General features: G+C 43.4%; 1 protein-coding gene across 3 annotated transcripts in view; it reads left to right on the top strand.

Annotated features, from left to right (window-relative positions):
- The first annotated feature begins 3,508 nt into the window (after positions 1-3,508).
- The window catches only part of SMAP2 (small ArfGAP2), a 54,266-nt gene continuing 34,326 nt past the window's right edge, over positions 3,509-23,448 (top strand). For 2 of the 3 annotated variants that reach the window (XM_077751966.1, XM_077751967.1), the window contains exon 1: positions 9,424-9,925. In XM_077751966.1, coding sequence (XP_077608092.1) covers positions 9,823-9,925 — 103 coding nt within the window. In that variant the 5' untranslated portion in view covers positions 9,424-9,822. Of the gene's footprint in view, positions 3,533-9,423; positions 9,926-23,448 lie in introns of those variants that run through there. The other variant, XM_077751968.1, reaches the window with a different exon arrangement.

A 23,448-nucleotide genomic window follows, 5' to 3' on the forward strand; every position in this document is an offset into this window, starting at 1 on the left:
CAGCAGGATGGGTTTTCTATTCTCTTCTCCTCCTTTTTCTTCCCCCTGTGCATTTCTGATGGAAAAGGATTATTTTAACATAGTGAATTATGATCAGAACAACTATCCCATGAGAGGCAGATACCATCAATAAGAATGAGATTTCTATGTCCCAGATTCTCCTATCTGAGGAATTTGGAAGTTCTAAGCCTACTTTTGCAGATAAGTTTTAAGATCTTCTGCTTCTTTTCTAGATGGGAGTCAGGAATATGTCTATGACATGATAGACCCTGGGGCAGACATTGTCTTCTGTAGCAGCCCTTTCTCTCTTGCTGCCTAACCACCATAGGGCCTGGAAAGTTAGATACATGCTTTCCTGGCTGCCTTTGTAGTTAGGTGTTGAGCCATGAAATCTGTTTCTGGTCCAGGGGTTCTAGGGGAAAGTCTATTGGGAGTTTCTAGGAAAATGTTTGCTTTCTTAATAAAAGGAACAGCCAGATTGGAGACACTCCTTTTCCCCTCTTCCTGCCTTCAAAGATGTTGTGATGTTTGGAGCTTTAGCAACTATTTTGTGCCCATGAGATGATTCGCATACACCGGGGTTCTCAAATCTGAATGTGCATCAGAATCGCCCAGAGGGCTTCTTAATATATAGACTGCTATTACTTACCCCAGGGTTTCTGATTCCTAGGTCTGGAGTAGGCCTGGGAATTTCCATTTCTAACACATGTCCAGCTGATGCTAACAGCTCATGTTGTTGGGCTGGGAACACACTCTGAGATCCACTGAACAGGAGGATAAACATTCCATAGGCTGCTGATGGCAAAACAGAATGATAGAGTCTGGATGCTGATGGACTTGCCAGGTAGCTGAATACACGTAAATAACTCCCGTCTCTGGAATCTTGTTCTGTTGGAAAACCACTATTTGTTGAAGCTATGGTTAGTTGGGTTTCTCATGATCTACATTCAAAAAGCATTCTGAACTTATGGAGAGCTGGACACTGTGGGGTGGGCAGAAGGAGAGAAAAATCCAGGTTAATTTAGCATGAAGTAAAAATGGTCACAGCAGCAGATATTTTTTTAGTTTATTTACTTATTTTGAGAGAGAGAGTGCACACAAGCAGGGGAGGGGCAGAGAGAATCTCAAACAGGCTCCACACTATCAGCGCAAAGCCTGGGAGGCAGGGCTGGATCTCATGAACCGTGAGATCAGGACCTGAGCTGAAATCACGAGTTGGCCGCTTAGCTGACTGAGCCATCCAGGCGCCCAAACGGGAAATATTTTGAAACATTTCTTAGTGTCAACGAGTGTTGATAATAGTAAGATTGTGGGAGTTTGAAAATATTAAGTTAATTAAAAATTTTAAAATCAAAGTCAAACTTAATGACACATGATAATGCTCTGCCCCATGCCCTTACCCACCCTGATGCCCACTTCTCCTAAGTAACAATTGTCAACTCTTTATTTATTTATTTATACATCTATTTATTTATTTATTTAGAGACAGAGAGAGCATGAGCAGGAGAGAGACACCCAGAGAGAGGGAGAATTCCAAGCAGGCTCCATGAATGGTCAGCGTAGAGTCCGACATGGGGCTTGAACCCAGGAAACTGTGAGATCATGACCTGAGCTGAAATCAAGAGTCAGATGCTCAACCCACTGAGCCACCCAGGTGACCCACATCCTCAACTCTTGTGATGTTTCTTCCAGAATTTACCAATTTACCTAAATGACATGCTCATACTAACTATTATATACCTTTTTGTCTTTGTTTATTCACTTTCTGCTATGGAAGATAAGAATTTAGATTTCTTGGGGTGCCTGGGTGGCTCAGTCGGTTGAGTGTCCAACTTCGGCTCAGGTTGTGATCTCATGGTTCATGGGTTCGAGCCCCGCATCAGCCTCTGTGCTGACAACTCAGAGCCTGGAGCCTGCTTCAGATTCTGCGCCTCCCTCTCTCTCTGACCCTCCCATGCTCACACTGCCTCTCTCTCTCTCTCTCTCTCTCTCTCTCAGAAATAAATAAAACATTAAAAAAATTTTTTAAAATTTAGATTTCTTTTTATCTATCTTCCCCCCTTTCCATGCCATAAACTTCCTCTCCCACATTTCTCCAATATAGTTAAATAACAAAGTTTTGTTAAATTAATGCTCGATGTCTGTGATATTATGGCAAAATAGTATTGATAGATGAACCTTGCTTACATTTCTTTTCTGGTTAAACATTTTTTCCCTGTGGAGTCAATAATTGCCGCATTTAAAATTTTTTAAATTTCCTGTGAATCTATGATTCATCCGCTCATCCTCTGGCAGAAGAGAACTTCCTCTTAATTCCAACACATCAGCTCATCTCTAAATTTCATTTTTCTTGGCATTGTCTTTTCTAAAGTTTGCCTCTAATCAGGAGTAAGTATTCTGCATAACCATCACCCTGGAATTCCCCTTCATCAGCACCCTGGGAATGACCTTTATCTTTCTTCCTGTACTAAATGCTTTGCTTTCTGGATTCAGTGTTTTCCTTTTTCTTGGTTTACTCTGTCGTTTTTTTGACAAAGTATGCACGGGAGGCGGCGAACTGGTTAGGGTTCCAAGAAGAAGCACATGGCTGATGCGAAAGAGGCAATGGAAGACAGTTTAAAATTTTTTAATGTTTTCTTTTTTTAATTTTTTAGAGAGAAATAGAGACAGCATGAGCAGGGGAGGGTCAGAGACAGAGGGAGACACGGAATCTGAAGACAGGCTCCAGGCTCTGAGCTAGCTTGTTAGCACAGAGCCGGACGCGGGGCTCGAACCCACGAACTGTGAGATCATGACCTGAGCCGAAGTCGGACGCTTAACCGACTGAGCCACCCAGGCGCCCGGGAAGACAGTTTAAAGAAGTATGGGCAGTGTTAAAAACACCAACAAGGAGCGTGATGTACCTTAGGGCTAGCAACAGCAGAAAGTCGTTAATCCCAAAGCCTGAATTGGCAAGAAGGAAAGGGTATTCCCAGAAGGGCCACAGCTGCAGGAAAGGGTCACTCACAAGACTCCGGCTGTCATTTAGGGATGTGATGGTTCTGCAGCAGGAAGGGAGCGGAGAAAATTATCCAACCTTCCTCCTCTCCTGCCCTCTGATTTCCCAGTCATGCCATTGGCTGACTCCCATTGGCTGAAGCCAACCGGAAGCCAGCCTGCCCTCAAGTTGCACTGATGCCTTGCACTGCGCCTGGGAGGCACACAGCAGGGCTAAGAGTAAAGTGGATGTGGAAGGGCAACAGAGCACAGCCAGCACTGGAGGTAAAAGTTTGAAATCTAGTGTATCTGAGAGTCTCTCTGTTCAAAACTGCCTCTAGAGTAATACTTTGGCTGGTATGGAATTCTGGGTTGGCAATTCTTGTGGCTTAGAATTTTGGAGGCAATGTTCCATTGTCTCCTGGTGTCCAGGGTTGTCGTTGAGAGCTCTGTGCCGTTCTGATTCCTGATTCTTTTTATGTGACTTGGTTTTTTTTCCTTCCTGGAAACTTAAGATCCTGTCTTTTCCCCCCAGTGTTCTGCTATGTGGTGAAGGGTGAGTTTCTATCATAATACAACAGGGTCACCACAGTAGGCCCAAGCCGGGTATACTTGCTCCGTCCTTCCTCGGCCCTGAAAAGGCAAGAAATATGGATGCAGGTGCCCACTCTCCTGCATCATTACATAGATGCAATGCAACTGCTCATGTGTGATGTCTGGCCATTATGATGCATCTGTGGACAATGCAGCAAGATTGCAATGGTGGTGAGTTAGGCTGCAATTCAGACACTGCTAATACAGACAGTCTGTCTCATCTCCTGGGCTGGCTGATAGTAATGGACAGTTATATTGTGAAACTAGGGGCGAGGAGGGAAGAGAGAGACATTCAGTAGAAGTAAGGGCACAAATTGTTTTGAAGAAAGTGGTAGGTTAGTATGGCATGAACTCTGTGCCCATCAGCGTCCTCGGGTCCCCCAGGTTAGAGAGAGAGGTTCAGCCAGACAAGCTGTCTTTAACAAAGACTGTGAGACTCCACACAAGTCATTTGGGGCCCAGATGACAATGTGGACACAGAAGGGAGAAGCCATTCTCTCTGTCTGCAAAGGATTGCCTGAAATCCTGAGAAGTCTTGGTGCTGTCAGTTATCAAGAAGTTGACAGGGACACCAGCCTTCTCACAGAGGGCTCCATCAGCTATGGAAAACTGATGCTCTTCCAAGAGTAACAGACTGTGGAAATTGACACATAGGAAGTGGAAGAGGAGAAGAAGGTCATGTAGCTTAACCCCAGGGCCCAAAGAGTTGGCTTATGCAGCAGACATAGGTATTCGAGGCTGAACACTCAATCCACTGCAAGGCAGTGGAGGCTTTCAACTGTCACAGGTTCTCTACATTAAGAAAAAAGTTTGAGAGTTGGTTGAAGGGAGTTGACTGAAAGGACTATGAGTTTATTTGAGACCCGTAGTTCTTTCATTTACACGTGAGAAGTAGAACAGAGCTAGCAGTAAAGTGGGGGAACAGAATTATCCGGCTTTCTCAATGAAAGTCATTTTATGACTAGTACCCTGAATAAAGTGACTGACCAGTGGATTAGAAGTTGTTTTAGTTCAACATATGACCCAAGATTTGACCTCTTAGCAAGGTGATGACACACTAATGGAAATTTCCAATGGCAGTAGTCCAAAAATACTCACAATACCACGTTTGGGTAGTATTCTGGGCATTTGTCACAGTGGTTACTATAACAGTTAAAAAGAACCAGTTTCTATTTAGTCTTCTTATTTATAAGAGTTGGGTTTTCAAAATACTCTGATATAAAGACCAAGGAAAGATACCATCTGGAACTGAAGCATGATATGTGGTGTTAGGTCTCTCCAATTCATCCCAGTTTTTTGAAATCCACAGATACGAGGTAACCAAACCATGTTCAGTAGACACTGGGACAAATAGGAAGCTCTTCTGTCTGGTGGTAACTAACATGAATCACATTTATGATAAGGTTACACAATCATAGGGGCGCCTGGGTGGCTTAGTCGGTTAAGCGTCCGACTTTCGCTTAGATCATGATCTCACGGTTCGTGGGTTCGAGCCCCGCGTCGGGCTCTGTGCTGACTGCCAGCTCAGAGCCTGGAGCCTGTTTCAGTCTGTGACTCCCTCTCTCTCTGACCCTCCCCTGCTCACGCTGTCTCTCTCTCTCTCTCTCTCCTAGAAATAAATAAAACATTAAATAAAAAAGAGATTACACAATCATATTATGGAATAGAGGGAACTGTTTTGTAAGAACTGTCAAGGGAAAATTCAAGACTTCAAAAACCAAATCTGTACTTGGGAAGAGGAGAAATTTGCTTTTGGCCATATCCTCAGAACCTGGGATATGTATTCACTTTCCTCTTCTAATAATAATAATAATAATAATAATAATAATAATAATAGCAGCAGCAAATGCTTGTTGTATCTGTTAAGATAGATAGGTTATGCCATGGTAAACAAAATTCAGTGGTTTAACAGAAAGAAGACTCATTTCTTGCTCATGCTGCCTACCTTCCTTTGTGTTTTGGTAGAGGGCTCTTGCTTATTAGCCCCTCTGAAATTCAGGAGTGAATGTTTACCTCATCTTCAGATTCATGTGTTGAGATCCCAATGTGATGGTATTAGGAAGTGAGGCTTTTGGGAGGTGATTAGGTCATGAAAATGGAGCCCTCATCAATGGGATCAGTGCCCTTATAAAAGAGATCCCAGAGGGACATGTGGGTGGCTCAGTCAGTTAAACGTCTGACTTCAGCTCAGGTCTTGATCTTGTGGTCCATGAGTTTAAGTCCCGCATCAGGACCTGTGCTAACAGCTCAGAGCCTGGAGCTGCTTCAGATTCTGTGTCTCCCTCTCTCTCTGTCCCTCCCCTACTCACTTTCTGTCTCTCAAAAATAAATAAAAATATTAAAAATTTTTAAAAATATAAATAAAAGAAATCCCATAGAGTACTCCCAGCTTCTGCCACATGAGGATACAGCAAGAAGTCACTGTCTTTGAACCAGGAAGTGGGCTTTCAGCAGACGTGAAATCTGTTGGTGTATTGATCTTGGACTTCCCAGTCTCCAGAACTGTGAGAAATATATTTATGCTGCTTACAAGCCACCCAGTCTATGATATCCCATTATGGCATTCTAAAATAAGACAACCACCATCTTGAAGGTTGGTGGTTGCCATGCCAGGGGGAAAGAGAATCAAAGGAGTCTCAAAGCAGCAAATAAATGATTTGGACATGAAGTGACACATATCCTTTTTGCTCAGACTTATTGGCCCAACCAACCATAAGAGAGCCAAGAAAGAAAATCCTACCATGAGCCCAGAAGGCAGAAAGTCAGAAATATTTAGTGAAGAGAATTAATTGTCTAGCACTCACTTTGTGGTAGGAGCTGTTCCAAATATATTGCAGGCATGGGGTGCCTGGGTGGCTCAGTCAGTTAAGCGTCGGACTTCGGCTCAGGTCATGATCTCAGGGTTCATGGGTTTGATCCCTGCATTGGGCTCTGAGCTGAGCTGACAGCTCAGCTCAGAGCCTGGAGCCTGCTTCAGATTTTGTGTCTCCCTCTCTCTCTCATTCTCGATCCCTCCCCCTATGCTTATGCTCTCTCTCTCTCTCTCTCTCTCAAAATAAATAAATAAATAAAACATTTAAAAATATATATTGCAGGCATTAACTCAGTTAAGCCTCATAACAATTCTATGATATAGGTCCTATTAATATTATTATCATCCCCATTTTATAGAGGAAATAACTGAGGTACATACAGGTTAAGTAACCTGATTGAAGTTGCACAGACAGTAAATGGTGAAGCTGAAGATTTAAACCCAGTCATTCTGGTCCTGTAGCCTGTGAGCTTAACCACCAGACTATGTAGTCTCTCACTAGATGGGAAAATTTGAGAAGCATGGTCATAGATGATGGAGAGTCACTAAAGGATTTTTAAGGAGAGGGTGATTCAATCAGATTTGCTATTGAGAAAGCTCTCTCCAAAGAGTGTGGTGAAAAATCAGATTGAAGCTGTAGGGTTAGAGTAAGGCAGGAAGGCTATTTGCATAGCGGAGGGATGGAGATGAGGAGGGCTTGAGCTAAAATACATTTACTACAATTAACTGGATAATCTTGAGCTTCCGTTTCATCACCTTGAGCCTCTGTTTCATCATTTCTTGAAACATGATTATGGTAATACCTATCTTAATGGGTTTTTCTGAGGATTATAAAAATAACATAAGCAAAACTGGCAGTACTATCTGGAATTACAGAGATCTACGTTAAAAATCCCAGCTCTACTACTCACTGGTGGGGAGTGTTCAATATTATAAGTCTCAGTTTGCTCATTTATAAAACACAGGTTAGGGGTGCCTGGGTGGCTCAGTCGGTTAAGCGTCTCACTCTTGATTTCGACTGGAGTCATGATCTCGCGGTTTGTGAGTTTGAGCCCTGTGTAGGACTCTGTGCTGACAGTGTGGAGCCTGCTTGGGATCCTCTCTCTACCCCTCCCCTGCTCGTGCTCTCTCTCTCTCTCTCCCTCTCAAGATAAATAAATGCGTCTTAAAAAATTTTTTTTAATGCTTATTCACTTTGGAGAGACAAAGAAAGAGACTGCAGGCAGGGTAGGGGAGAGCAAGGGAGACACAGAATCTGAAGCAGGCTCCAGGCTCTGAGGAGTCAGCACAGAGCCCAAGGAGGGGCTCTAACCCATGAACCTGAGATGATGATCTGAGCTGAAGTCTGAAGCTGAACCGACTGAGCCACCCAGGAGCCCCAATAAATACAGATTAAAAAAAACACGTGTTGGGATACCTGGGTGGCTCAGTTGGTTAAACATCTGACTTCGCTCAGGTCATGACCTCACCCCTGGTGAGTTCAAGCCCCCTCTCCCTCTTAACATTAAAAAAACACATGTTAAGGCCAGAAAAGTTAAATAAGTTGAAGAAAAATTATTATAAACTGGTTGCAGGTTGAGAAAATTAGCTTAATTAGCTTAGGAGACAGGCAGAATTCCTTCCAGAGAAAGAGCTGAGGTTCTGTTTGGGAAAAATACCTTAATCACCTTTGGTGTTTATGAAAGTCAAGTCTCCTAAGCATGGATAGAAGGGAAGAGGACTAGACAGAGAAGTAAATAGCCTTTTTTTTTTTTTATGTTCATTTATTTTTGACAGAGAGACAGAGCTCAAGCAGGGGAGGGGCAGAGAGTGAGGGACACACAGAATCTGAAGCAGGCTCCAGGCCCTGAGCTGTCAGCACGGAGCCTGATGGCAGGACTTGAACTCGTGAACTGTAAGATCGTGACCTGAGCCCAAGTTGGATGCTTAACCAACGGAGCCATCCAGGCACCTAACACGTAAATAGCTTTGATCACTAAATGGAAAATGTTTTTCTTCTGATGAGATGAAGGTTTTGAGGGAAGCCTGGGCTTGGGAGAAAGTAAAGAGATGGAAGAGAGGATTTCACTAGAGAGAACTATGAGAATCCGGTCTTACCAGCTTCCCGGATCCATTCTTCCCACAGCAGCCAGAGTGATCTTTTAAAATCACTAATTGGATCATGTTGGTCCCTTTTTCTTAGTCCAGTGCCTGATACTTAGAAGTTTCTCAGTAACAATTTGCTGAGTGAATGAACAGAATGAAAACATTTGCCAGATAGCAGGTGGATCCCTAGAAGACGTTTGTGGAGAAGTTCTGTGTAGTGAGGGTGGTTTTGGACACTGATGTTTAATAGTCATTTTAAGTAGTTTCCCGTTTGTTTTGCTGTAGTCACACTTCCTCTCCACCACATCCCTCCAAATAACCTTCAGTGAAAGTCTGCTGCACAAAACAGCACTGTTTTGGGAGGGTTTAAGAAAGTATCTAGGCCCCAGGCAAACAATATCCAAAGATGGCAGGAAAGCTAATGAACACGGGAACCCAGAATTCGGCTGGAGCAGTGAGAGGTGGCCAGAATCCTCTGAAAATGTGGGGAAGATGTGCTGTCTCCCTTATTGTAGATTAGGGGCTTGGGCCCTTCATTTGGCTGTTGAAGAAGAGAATAAGCTGGATGACTTTGGAGTAGCCACAACTCTCAGGTTACATAAGAATGATAAATATTTAACTCACAGAGATGTTTTGAGGATTATGTTGGGATAATTCATATAAAGCGCTTAGCACAGAACCTGGCACATAGTAAGAACTCAGCAAATGTTAATTGTTTCACTTCACTTTCTTCCACTCCCTCCACTAGCTTTCTGCCAGGCTCCATTCATTCTTTTCCAAGGACACTCAGGGGGCGTGTCCGGTCCTCCCTCCACCTACCCTAAGCCCCGCCCCTCACTTCTGCTCAGATTGGTTCCTGAGAGGCGGAGCCGAGGGAAGAGCCCAGGGCGACGCGGTAGGGGCGGGGCGCATGCGCGGGCTGGGCTGGGTGGAGGTGGAGAGGAAGAGCTGCCGGAAGTAGGCGGCGGAGGTGGTGGCTGAGCAGGCGGCAGCTGCCAGGGAAACCGAGGCGCGGGACGCACGGCCAGCAGACCGGCCGGCCGGGAGGCGTCTCTGCGCGCCCAGCAGAGCCCCGTGTGTCCCGGCTGAGGGTCTCTAGTCCGGCAGCCTCCTCTGGACTCGGGGCTTTCCCTGAGCCCGCCAGGGGGCGCCGCACTGAGGGGGCTGCAGAGTGGGGGGCGGGCGCGGCTGACAAGAGAAGGGGCGCCGGGCCCGGCCCGAGGGGGAGGGCTTTTACCCCCCGCTCAGGAGGTGCCCCTGGGCAGGGGACCGGGAGTCCTCACCTCCGGACTGAGGCAGGGGTCCCTGGGGGCGAGGAGGGCGCTTCGCCCTCTGCCCCCGCCGGCACCCTGGCCATGACGGGCAAGTCGGTGAAGGACGTGGATCGGTACCAGGCGGTCCTGGCCAACCTGCTGCTGGAGGAGGATAACAAGTTCTGTGCCGACTGCCAGTCCAAAGGTAGCGCATCCCTCCCGGCGGGCATGGGGTCTAGGTAGCCTCCGGCCGCGCCTGGGAGGTGGCCTGGGTGGGGAGGGGGTTTCTGGAGCTTAGGCCGCCCGACTCACGTTAAATGGTAAGGCGTGCTGCTCTTACTGCCGAGGCTGCTGGGTGTTCTGCGGCGCCGGGCTGGTGTGGCGAGAGTGTGAATGTGAGTGCCTGGGAGGGCCGGCGATGACGGGGGTGGAAGTGGCGTGCTGTGTGCAGGTGAGAATGTCTGTGTGTCCGGGCTCCGAAGGAGTTCTGGGCCGACTGTCATTTCGAGGCAGCCCAGAGCTCACCGCCTTCCACTTGCAAAGCTGGGGGGAGGAACTGCAGTGTGTGTGTGTGTGTGTGTGTGTGTGTGTGTGTGTGTGTGTGTGCAGGCGGTGGGGGGAGGGTAGAGGCAGAGAGCGGGGGAGGAAGGGGGGGAGGGAGAAGAGGAAAGTGAAATGACGGCAGGAAAACTGCTTCAATAATTTTTTAAGGTGGTAATTGTTGCTGCCCGCTATTTGCTTAGCAGCTCCTTCTGTCATTTTACAGCCTTGCTGAGCTCTGTCAAGAGTGCATAGGTGGCTTGCTTCCTGGACATGTGAAGGGGGGTACCTGCCTTATGCAGTGACACAGTGCGGATTTCTAGACAGCCTAGCCCTGGCCGTGGAGTGCGTTGGAGGCCGTGTGTGTGTGTGTGTGTGTGTGTGTGTGTTGGCAGAAACTGGCAGATTGTGGCTGTAGTGCAGGATCCGTTTAATCAGTGGAGAGAAAGAAGAGGCGGATGCATCAAATTTGTTGTTCCACGATGCATATACCCTTTCGAAGGTGAAATATGATCATGGTCAATTGGCAGAGCCATTTAGGCTTTGTTTTCTGTGCCCTCGAAGATTCATGATTTGATCCAGTTAAAAATCAGTATGCTTGGAAAGCTTGGTTATAAGTGAAAGCTTGCTGATACGCACTCAAAATGGATAGATAGAAGCTTCTATAAATATTTGGTTTCCTTAATTTCTTTCTGAATTCTTTGGAATACAATCGGAGAAGTTGGGAAAATACTTTTCCCTTTGGGGAGAAGAAGGGGGGGATAGTTCTATTTGGGGAGCTATTGTTAATTTGCTTCTGTTCATAATCCGTTGGATTTACCACAATCCTTTGCCATGTAGCATATTGAGCAATACGCTACAACAGAGATTGAAATGTATTTGTATATATCAATATCAAGAAAGGAAGGACATGCCTAATTAATGCCTTTAGGTAATTACCTTTTATTTTAGAAAAATGAGGTTATGAAAGGAGAACAAGAACACATAGATTTAAACACCTAGTAATATATTTTAACGCCGTCTGCCAATAGATAAATGGCATGTGCTTTCAGGAAAGTAGGTCCCCAGATTTCTCTCCTGAATTTGTGCCTTAGCAAGAATTTGCTTTAAAAAGTATTTTAGAATTGGGGAGCCTGGGTGGCTCAGTCGGTTGAGCTCTGGACTTTGGTTCAGGTCATGATCTCCTAGTTCGTGGGTTCAAGACCCATACCAGGCTCTCTGCTATCGGTGCAGTCTGTTTTGGATCCTCTGTCCCCCTTTTTCACTGCCCTTCCCCACTGGTGCACTCTCTCTCTCAAAAAGTAAATAAACTTTAAAAAAAGTATTTTAGGGGCACCTGGGTGGCCCAGTAGGTTAAGTGTCGACTTTGGCTCAGGTCATGATCTTGTGGTCTGTGGGTTCGAGCCTTGCGTCAGGCTCTGTGCTGACAGCCCAGAGCCTGGAGCCTGCTTTGGATTCTGTGTCTCCCTCTCTCTCTGCTCCTCCCCCACTTGCGCTCTGTCTCTCAAAAATAAATAAATGTTAAAAAAAATTTTTTTTTCAGTATTTTAGAATCAATTTATATTGAGTAGGCTAATTCCCTATAGTTGACTCTTGTTAAATCTTGTCCTAGCTCTATTGGAAGATTCAGTTTAAGCTGTAGGAGTGTATCTCCTGGCTTTACTCACATTCCCTTATGTCCTTAGTTGACAGATCTGGAGTCACAGTGAAGCAACCCATGAGAGTGAGCATTGCTACATTTGGGGAGTCAGATGCCATTTTGATGATTGGTACTACCCTGAACCCCCCATTTCTCCTACTACTCATTCTTACTCATATTCCAGTGAGATACAGCATATGGAAGAGAGAGCTTGATTCATCATTTCTTCCTCCAAACTTTCCATTGTTCTTTATCATTAGCATTACTAGGGATCAGGTAATGACATATTAGTTAATTCTTAATGAGGACTATTAACTACTGGCTTGTGAACTTTTTTAACTGCTATCAATGGTAGAATTCTGGCTTCTGAAATGATTTCTTATCACGAATTAGTTTTACATTTTGTCTTGGTGGCTTCAGTGACTTGGCCATTGTAGTAAACATGTAAATGACAAGGTGTCAGTCATCTTTCTAATTTTTTTTAATGTTTATTTATTTTTGAGAGAGAGAGAGACAGAATGTAAGCAGGGGAGGAGCAGAGAGAGAGGGAGACACAGAATCCAAAGTAGACTCCAGGCCCTGAGCTGTCAGCACAGAGCCTGATGCGGGGCTCCAACTCACAAACCGTGAGATCATGACCTGAGAGGAAGTCAGACGATTAACTGACTGAGCCACCCAGGTGCCCCGAGTCGTCTTTCGATTCAGTTAAATTACACATTGTTGAAGCCTCAGTTTATCCATTTTGTGAATAATCTAGCTCCTTCCACTCTTTCAATTCTTTTCACTCATTTTTCTCCTTCTTTTCCCCAATTTTGGTTGTCATACTGATCATGCAGACAACTACCAGATCATGGAATTGGACACTTCCATGGAAGTGTCAGGAAGTGCCCATGGAATAGACACTTCTATCAGGAGATTAAGTTACCTTTTAGCTCTGGTAAAAAAAAATACATGTAGTGGGAGGAGGAATTGAAAAACTATTAGGTTTGGAAAATGAGATTTAGATCTGAGTTTATTTCTCCCTATGTCTCATGTTGTTTCTTACTTAGGAAATTGAGAGCTAACTGTCCAGGACTTGGTGAGTGATTACCACACCGTTATTATTAAGTCACATAATATAGCCCTGTGCTGCAGACCTATAAGCAGGTAGTTTTGTGATGTTCTAAAATAACCCTTTGGTAATGGCTCTTCTTTTTAAAATCTTATACTTGCTTAAGGGTGTTAATTACCTTCAGATATGTAATGTGAACACCAGAGCAGAGAACAAGCATGTGTGTTCTTTATGTAGTATGAGCTTTGTTGGTCCTGGGAGCTTTAACTCTCTTGAACACAAGACTCACCAGTGTCTGGGACCTCTAAGGCACTGAATGATTCCTGTGTGGCGAAGGGAGCTGCTTTGGTACTACCTCCTTTTTAAAAACGCTTTGGCTTACTTTTAGGTCCAAAGATACGGTTTCCTTGTCACCCAAAGATATTGTGACCTTCTGGGTAAATTTTTGGACTGATTTAAGCAGTGATAGAACAAAGGATAAGAATACTGAAAATTCCAGATGTGCCAATGGTAGCTCTACTTAGTTGAGGCTGGGTCCCATTTTTGGATAGACTCCTGTGGGGCTGTCCTAGTCCAAGGCTTAGTCTTTAGCTCTGCAGTTCCATAATCAGTGGGCCTGGAATAACTCCTACTAATCAACCTTTTCAGAGACTGGTTTATACTAGACACTGTCGGGGGTGGGGGGGCGCCTGGGTGGCTCAGTCGGTTAAGTGACCAACATCAGCTCCGGTCATTATCTCACGGTTCTTGAGTTCAAGCCCCACGTCAGGGTCTGTGCTGACAGCTCAGAGCCCATAGCCCGCTTCAGATTCTGTGTCTCCTTCTCTGCCCCTCCCTCACTAACACTGTCTCTGTCTCTCTGACTCAAAAAAAAAAAAAATGAATAAACATTAAAAAAAATTTTAATAAATAAATAAACTAGACACTATCTTATTTACCATGTAAGGTCTTATCTTTGTCATGACCTGAATACCTTTGTCCACTAATGGGACATTACTCTCTCAGTATCAAGTTTTTTAAAAAATTGAGAGCTTTTTAATGAGCAGAGAATTAAAATGGAAGGGATTTGATGGTCTTGTGGCATATTTACTACAGACTATGAAATACCACATGGAATTCTGGAGTTTGACAGAAACTCTGTAACATTTGGTACTTTCCGCTTCTGCTGCATCCTGTCTCTGAAATGTTTTACCTTGAATTAACTAACCATTGCTTCTGTTCCAGCTTCCATTATATGCTCTTAAATTTATTTAAAAAATTTTGTGTTTTTGTGAGAGAAAGAGAGTGCAAGCAGGGAAGAGGGGCAGAGGGAGAAAGGGAGTTAAGCAGGCTCCACGCTCAATGCAGAGCCCAACTCTGGGATCACAACTCTGGGATCATAACCTGAGTTGAAACTGAGGGTTGGAAGCTCAACTGACAGAGCCACCCAGGAGCCCCTATACTCTTAAATTTAAAAGGCATCACTGTCATGTGGTTCAAAATTTAAAAGGTTCAAAGGGGAATATGTACAAGGAAAAGTTGTATTCTTCAAACCAAGTACTAACCAGGCCCAGCCCCGCTTAGCTTCCGAGATCAGACTAGATCGGGTGCGTTCAGGTTCAACTACTTTTTTTATGCTTATTTATTTTTTTGTAATCTCTATACCCAGCTTGGGGCTTGAACCTACAACCCCAAGATCAAGAGTCACAAGCTCCTCTGACTGAGCCAGCCAGGTGGCCTACAAGCACCTACATTTAAATATATGCTTTTTCAGTGCTTTCATGCAGGGAGTAATATTACAGTTCATTGCACCTTGCATTTTGCAATAAGTAGTATCATATGGACAGCATGCAAGTGCTCTATCCATGCACATTGAGGAGCTCCATTCTCTCAAGATAAACACCTTGAGGTATCTAAGGTGATACCTAGGTCATCTTGATTAAATTCAAAAATATGCCTAAGTGATTTGGAAACATCTGCTTTTGTTGAAGTCACCTTAGAAAGTGTCCTAGGTCTGTCCATAGCACATAGAAGCTCATATTTCAGGTGGTAAAAAAGCAAAGGAATGGAAGAGGTTGCAGACTTGATCCTGAAACATCCGGTTAAACTCCTTCACTTTGTTCATGTTAGCTTTGTGGCCTTCAGCACTGCCCTGAACTGTCTCACTTTAATTCTCCTCATTTGAAAAATGAAAGTGCCTTGTAAACGAAGCGTTCACAAATATAAGCATCACTTGCTATCACCATTGCCTGACTGATTTATGCTACCTTGGTTTAGTTTCACTTTCTGACTTTATTCCCTTAAATACTCTGGTGATTGGAAGCCATGGTTAGAATGACTCACTCAATAATTCCCTAGTCTTTAAGCCAAAACCATTTTCTATATATGGGGGTCCTCGCATTTTGCAGATGTACTTTATGGCACCCCTTGAAGATGGTCTCTGGATTTTTTCCTTACTCTTCAAACTTGCATGAAAGATTAGACCAAGTCACTTTATGTAGAGATTTTCTAAAGTAGTCCCAAATTGTAACTCCAGTAAATTAATCTCTAGCTTTGCTTTATATTTGTTTTGTGTTGATAGCTCAGTCATTGCTTGTTAAGTAGCATTTCTTAGAACATGAACTTTCCTATCAGTTTTTAATTATTTTACCTATACTTGTGGCACCTTTTGAGAGGTTAAAAAATCCACCGAATCTAGACAATGGAAGAAGTTTTGTGTCCATCTCTAGTTGTTCAGCACTCTTCTCCAGCCAAGATCAAATAAGTTTCTGGGTTTTTACAGCCAGCGCACCTTAACTCTAACAGTCATGGTTGGCTTGACACAGTTACACTGAAAGTAATTTATCAAAGTCCTCATTAGACTGTCTTTTAATATCAACTTGTTAAGCCTGTTCCCTGGGAGATGCTTTCCCATTGGTTCTCCTTGTCCTTTAAATAATATTCTATGGCAGTGGGAGAGAGTACAAAATACATTATCATTTAGGGGAAACTCTGCAAGCCTCAATCCCACACCGTATACATTCATTCTGAAAATATTTCTAAGCGCTTACTTTGGGTCAGACACTGTATCAGGATATGTGGTAGATGCAAAGCGAGGTCCTTTGGTCTGAGGGAGTACACAGTTGAATGGGGAAGCAGATGTGTAAACTGATAAATGATGCAATGTGGTATTATCACGATGGTATTGTGTGCAGGGAGAAATGAACGACTGGAGAAAGCAAACAAGTCTGCCTCAGGAAGTCATGGCTTCAGAGAGCCACATAGGCTGTGACTTGAATGATAAGCATGACTTTGCCAGGTGAATTTAGGGGATTTTGCATTCTAAGCAGAGGAAAATGGAATGTGCAAAGCTTCCAAGGTATGGTGTGTGTGTGTGTGTGTGTGTGTGTGTGTGTGTGTGTGTGTGTGTTGGGAGGGTTTCTCTCGTGTATTTTGACATGTTGGGGAGTGGCAAGGGATAAAGTTTTTGATAGGTGGTTGGGGACCAATAAGGTTAAAATCCTAGCCCTGTAGTTGATTTGCTGTACAGCATTGAGGTTATGGATATGTGTTAGACCCTCTGTTGTGTAAGAAGCCCATACTGTTAGAAGTCTACCTGCTGCTCAAATGGAATTATAAGTACTGCAGATATGAAATGTTTTCCAATTGATGAGCAGTAAGAAAGGTCTCAGCATTATGCCCACAAGATAAATATGGAAGTGTACTTTCATGAGTACATTAAATTATCTTAGAAAAGTCTAGTGAAATGCCAGCAGTAGATATTATGTCATCTCTGGAGTTGACGATGTTGATTTTGAGGCTGAGCATGCTCAGATACTCAGGTGGTTTAAGAGTGTTGAATATTTGATGTGTGTTCTTGGCTGTGGAGTGCTTAGGAGGTAGAAGCAGGTACCTTGCTGCCTGATCTCTCAGTACACTTTTCAGCAAACCTATTGCTTTCCAATAAATCAGAAAATTAATTTATTTCTGCATTTTTCATCTGATGTCATTAGGATACGTAGGTGGCAGCTTTCTTGGGCACAGTCGTCTATATAACTGTTCACCACATGAGTCATTGTCTGTTTCTATTCTTCTGCCTGAAAATTCCATCTTGGAAATGATGTCATGCAGTTGGTGACTGCAACACTTTACTCATTATGCACATTGCAGCTGGCTCTGTATGTTACGTTGATGGGACCTACCTATGACACAGACAAGGAAGAACATGACTTGTTAAATGGACTCAGACTCAATTCCTTCAAATGATATCCCCATAATAAAGATGCCAAGAGGGAATCTGCCTAAAACGCGCACACACACACACATATGTTACATTCTGAGGATACAGTGCCTGACTTCTGTTATAGTGTCTGCTTAAATCCTTATCATGGTTGTACTTCTGTTTGAGCAAGTGGCCAGTTTAAGTAGATACTAATGTTGAAGAAGTTCTGTGCTGGCCCCTGGAATGTGACAGTTCAGCTTATCACACTGAAAAGGTAGGAACCAAATCTATGTAGAGTAGAACACTTTAAAGTTAATTCACTTTTACCAAATTCCTCTATTGTTAAAGAAATATTCCTATATTGATACATTTTAGACCATAATAATGTGCCACAGTTAACACACCCACTAGAACGTAAGCACTATGGAGGTGCAGGCATAGATGTAGCTCTTAATAAGTATTTGTTGAATGAATGAATTGATCTCGTCATTATAAATCGTTTGTTTCTTATTAGAAGAGATCTTTTACAGGGTTTTTTTTTTTAATATTTATTTGATTCTTAAGGAAGCTAAGTTTTAAAATGTATTTTAAAGTCAGGGACCTATCAGGGAAACAGAAACCCCTGTAGTAGTACAAGCAGAGGGGATCTAATTAATATATGTAATAGGTTACATGGATGATAGAACTTAGCACGTAAATGGGCTGATGAGGCAACCCAGATATTAGCAACACCTGGGGGCTACTGTGCCCCTGAGGAAATGACAAGGTGCCGGTGTCACCAAAGGCCAGAAGTCTGAGCTATCTGGTGTGAGCTAGATGTACGGAAAGCAAAGCTACGTGGTGCAGCTGGAACGGCGACCCTGTAAGAGAGCATTACCTGGCTACCCTCCTCCTCCTCCCTCTTATCCGCCTCATGAGTGCTCCCATTGATGGAACTTAGGTAGGCAAGGGAGCCTGGGAGATGTAGGTCCCATTGACAGAGTGGAGCAAGGGTAGGATCCAAGTGGAAACAGGCAAGGCACAGAGGCACTTAAAAAAAAATCTCCAAGATGTTATTCTTTCTCCTTACAGGTAAATCATTGACTTATTTTGGACAAGAGATGAGAAGTGTTTTTGGGCAGATACGACCTTGTATGCTTCTAAAGAATCTTAACTGTTGCTGAAAAAATAATTAGTCCCAGGAAGTAATGTAACAACTCAGTCACTGGATTGTTATCCTATATAATTAGGATGTGTGACCAGGAAAGCTGACTTCCGTTGAATCTGTTATTTCACTATTGTTTGCTTCTAGGAGCAGCTTATCAGTTTGGTTACTCAGAAAATAAGTTCCCATCCTGTCGATCCTGGGAAGCGTTGTGCATGATTGTGTATGTGTGTGTGTGTGTGTGTGTGTGTATACACACATACACTAAGCTTGTCTCATCTACAACTGCAAGACTTGAGTCAATGGCATGTAAGATGTACAAAGAGAGTTTTGAGGATTGCAGCCTTCTAACATGGTACAGATGAGACTTTCCTTGACAGTAAAGTAATTGCAATGGAGCTATTTTTCCTTGTGCTACACATCATTTGAACTAGTCTTATTGGTTTGTCTGAGGTTTTCCCCCCACAGCTTCAGATAGGTTAGCATGGGGGGAGGGCAGTGAGATCACCGGATCCACTTTCTTCTATAGTGGACCTGAAAAGTATTTTTTGTCTTCTAAGGAAAGTGGCTGCTGTTCCATTTAAAGGCAGAGCTTTCCAAGGTACTGCTAGTAGTTTTCTTCTTGATTATAAAATGTTTAATGAGTTACATGACAAAAGTCTGGCACTTTCGAGAAGGGCTTTTTTGGTCAATCAGGTCACCTGCCTTTGGGCCCCTGCTACATTAATGGAATTGGTGGAACTAGGCCAGCGAAGGTTTTCAGTAGAGTGTGAGTATGTTTCTCTTTAGGCTGTTATTTTCCACAGAGGGACAGATAAGGGACTCTGAGTAAAGTTACCATCTATAAAAATTGCATAGATTTCATTGTTTTTCTCTTTCCTCCCCAAATCAATTTCCTCTTGGCAGGTACAATTTACAGATGTAATTAAAATGTAATTTGGTATTCTAAAAAGCGTATCAGACTGCTTCCCAGAGTACCAGTTCTTTCATCCAGTCCATTTCGATTTAAGAGGTACATGTATGCATTTTTTGAAGCCTCCTGTTTAATAATTACCACATTCTGCTACTGTGTTTGACTCTTCCATTTTCCAAACTTTCTCCTTCCCTACCCCACTCTTCTGGCTCCCGTATTTCCCCACAGGCTTTGTGGATGCTGGTCCATTGATGGCTGAACTGCAGGTCCCTTCCCAGTGGACACCCCCAGAGATGAGCCAAACCTACCTTCAGCTGTGGCCATCCATCAGTGTAAGGCTGCCCTGGTGGTTGTCTTCAGTTTGTCCAGCACACCTCTCCCTCGCTCCCCCTCCCCCCATCCTCCCTCCCATATGGCTGAAACTTGCCCTGGAATCCCGCCTTTGTAACATATCCCTGGGCAGTAATAAGATGTTGATGTCGCTGCTTCTTTTCATTTTCAAGGAATGTTAAATAGTTCTTTGAGCGTTTTTTGTTGACCATAGCCCTCTTTCCCCCTTCCAGTTTGTATATTTCCTATGGGTATTCTGGTTTGCTTTTAAATGCACATAGGATATGGTTTATATGGTTTATTTAGAAAGTATTGGATTTCATAAGCCCAACTGGAGCATGCTTTGTTGATTTTCTTTTTTTAATTTCAAGTCAGAACTTTCAAAAAGAAATTTCTTAATCTCAAACAATGAGAACTGGATGCCTCAGGCTCCATTTCATTTCTCCTGACCCAAAAAGTAAACGTGTAATGTTCTCATTTTACGATGTGTTGAAAATAATAAAGCAAATACAGGAGTAAGAGAGGCCTACTCCCAGCTGTAGGTCATAAGCCTGGTCCTTCCGGAGTGATTGGAGATTTTTTTTTTTTTTCTTTTTAAATGAGCCTGCTGTCTTTCACAGCTAGGGATGGAAAGACCATAAAATCCCCAAGCCTTCACCGCTACCGCAGAGCTTACTTCTTTCAGGTCCACACATTAATCTTACAATGTAACCTACTGAAGTGCACTCAAAGTTGATTTTGTTGTTCAGCTTCTTCCTCTTTCCTGGCCTTACTGGAAGTCCCCCAATGTGTAGATTTAGAAATGAGTTCTCTAGTATTTCAGGCTTTGAGTCTTCATATTGTTTAGATGGTTGCTTTTGTTCTTATGCCTTCAAAAAATATTTTCTTACAGAGTTTTCTGTGTGAGCTGGTAACATCTTATGCTGCAATATAAAAATCGTGAAGGAGAGGGCGTCGGCGTCTTCTTCTTGCCGATACTTTACCACTTGGGTTATAATTGACGCAAGCCCTTCGATGATGAAAAATAGGAAGGACATTCCGAGCTCTTCGCATGATGCTTTTATTCAAAATAGTGATAAACAGCAGTTAATGGAAACCAATTTAAGTGTGGCAGCTGATTTGAGAAAGAGTGAAAAGATTCAGGCTCTTCTGCTTTGTTGAAAGCACAGCTGTTTGGAACTGGGGACCCTGTCTCTCTTGAAGGTAGGCCTGAGGAGCTTGCTTAGAGGAACTGTCTTAGACTAGAAGAGAATGTGAGAAAGACTTTCCTGCAGTGTGAGTGCTGTGCAAATGTCCCAGCGTGTACGTGAGAGAAGGGAAGAATCATTAAATGCAGCACTGGAAGGAAGGTTCCAGAGCAGTTCCTCTGAGCTTTCTGACTTGGTTCTGAGCCTTGTTTGTGAACAGGAGTCTGATACAAGTGACTCAAATCAAGGGTCCATATTGTGGGTGGAGTAAAAATAGGTCTCCGTTTCATTAGGCTTCTTGATGCATTTAAGGAAAGGAAAAGATTCATCACCACTGACCAATTATTTTTTGTCTTGTGGGATATTGGGGAGAGGAGAAATAGGAAGGTCCTTATGCTTATTAACTAAACATCATCAAATGTTATTTCTTTAAAAAGCAAACTTTAGGGGCGCCTGGGTGGCTCAGTCAGTTAAGCGTCTGACTTCGGCTCAGGTCATGATCTCAGGGTTCGAGGGTTCGAGCCCTGCGTCGGGCTCTGTGCTGACAGCTAGCTCAGAGCCTGGAGCCTACTTTGGATTTTCTGTCTCCCTCTCTCTCTGACCCTCCCCTGCTCGTTCTCTCTCTCTTTCAGAAATAAAACATTTTTGGGGCACCTGGGTGGCTTAGTCAGTTAAGCGTCCGACTTTTGCTTGGGTCATGATCTCACGGTTCATGGGTTCGAGCCCCGCTTCGGGCTGTGTGCTGACTGCCAGCTCAGAGCCTGGAGCCTGTTTCAGAGTCTGTGACTCCCTCTCTCTCTGACCCTCCCCTGCTCATGGTGTCTCTCTCTCTCTTCTAGAAATAAATAAAACATTAAAAAAAAAAAAAGAAAGAAAACATTTTTTTAAAAAGCACACTTTATTTTTTTCTGCTTTTGAAAATTACTCATATTTATGAAAAAAATTATTGGGAAGCATGACAAAAGTATAATGATGCAGAAGATATGTCACATAATCCATATCACCCATTTTTTTACTTGAACTTATTCCATAATAATTTTATATTGTTTCGCTTAATATTTATCATAAGCATTTTTTATGACCTTAAAAACATTTAAGTACCTTTATTGTCTTCCATCATCTGTATATGTCATTTTTATTTAACTCTTGCCCAATTGTTGGATATTTGGGTGTATAGTTATTCAGTATTATAAATAATGGTACAGTGTAAATTTTTGTGTTGTTGTTAAACTCACAGGTTATTTATGTGTTCAGAGTTGAGTGGTCACGTGGGCCCTCTAATTTTAAAATGTTGTCAGGGAGTCCTCTGGACTGAGCCCATACAGAGATGGCCTTGCTGTGGAGGTGTCATTTGTGAACTGCTTCACTGCAGTAGACATCTGTTGAAGTGAGGAGTGGAGAGCTGCAGAGAATCCTGGCTTAACCATAAAGAACAAATTTATGGGACATGATCACAGCAAGATTTTTTTTTTAAGCTTTATTTATTTATTTTGAGAGAGAGAGCGTGCACACAGCAGGGGAGGGGCAGAGAGAGAGGAAAAGAGAGAATCCCAAGCAAGCTCCTCGCTGTCAGTATGGAGCCCGACTCAGGGGTCGATCTCACAAACCATGAGATTATGACCTGAGCCAAAACCAAGAGTCGGACACTTAACTGAGCCACCCTGGGACCCCCCCACCCCAAGATATATTCTTATTTCATACATAGTCTTCCACATTATATGCTTGCCATACGGAAGGGTTGTTGTGCATTGATCAGCATCTTATGTTGTCCATACAGTCCTCCTTCACTTAACCAGTCCACCGGGAAGGTAGATTAGAGGTCCTACATTGGTAGCAAGGGGGTAATACTACTGCATTTGTGTTTGGTTTGGGGTAGGGTTTTTTAAAAACCTTTTTATAAGAGCTTTCCTTGGACTGTAAATTGCACGAAGACAGGGGCTGTGTCGCACATATGTCTGTGCACCTAATGCACAGCGTCTGGTGCAGAGTCTGTGTCTCCATCACAGACTCTATTACTCTATTAATGTGTGTTCGGATCATAGTCTCTTTTCATTTTGTTTTTTTGAAAGTCAGCCCCATGCTGTTAACTCGGATGTTTGAAGACCTGTGACAGTCCAGGCAGCCAAGCAGGTGAATTTCACGGCTGCTTTACTGTAGTCATTTCTTTGTGCCATCTCTTTCCTGTGCTTCTGGTACCCGTGCCGCCTGGAAAGCGGGAGCCAGTCACGAAGCTAGTACTCTGCCCTCTCAGTGGGAGGCTTTCGTGTGACACATCATTTCAGGAGAAATGCAGCATGGGGTGTGAAACAGGAGGCTGGGGAAAGCACTCCTTTAGCCTTTTTGTGGGATGGGAGTAAATGTTTAGACACTGTTCTCAGGTGCCGCAGAAATTAATAATAACCTTGCAGCGGTTTTAGAAGCTCTTCTTGTATCCACAGGAACGGGTTTGTTTAATTTGAAGAACTCTGCTTTAGCTCTTTTGAAGCTGTGATTGTTTTCCTAGAGGCCTGCCCTGGGTTCCTCTACACATTGTTCCTCTTGCAGGATCTTTCTGTCCACACCACTAACATTTGCCCCACCCCGTTACACCACGCTTTCCGACCCGTACCTCATTATACCCAATTCTGAAACATCTAGTTTTAAAACATGGTAGTGAGTGTTTTTTTTTTGAAAGGGCAAATCTCTACCTTTTGCTCTCCTTCCTTAAGCCAGGACTGTTTTGATGACTAGCATTCATCTTGCCC

The sequence above is a fragment of the Crocuta crocuta genome, unplaced genomic scaffold, assembly GCF_008692635.1.
Source record: "Crocuta crocuta isolate KB4526 unplaced genomic scaffold, BGI_CrCroc_1.0 scaffold367, whole genome shotgun sequence".
NCBI lineage: Eukaryota > Metazoa > Chordata > Mammalia > Carnivora > Hyaenidae > Crocuta > Crocuta crocuta.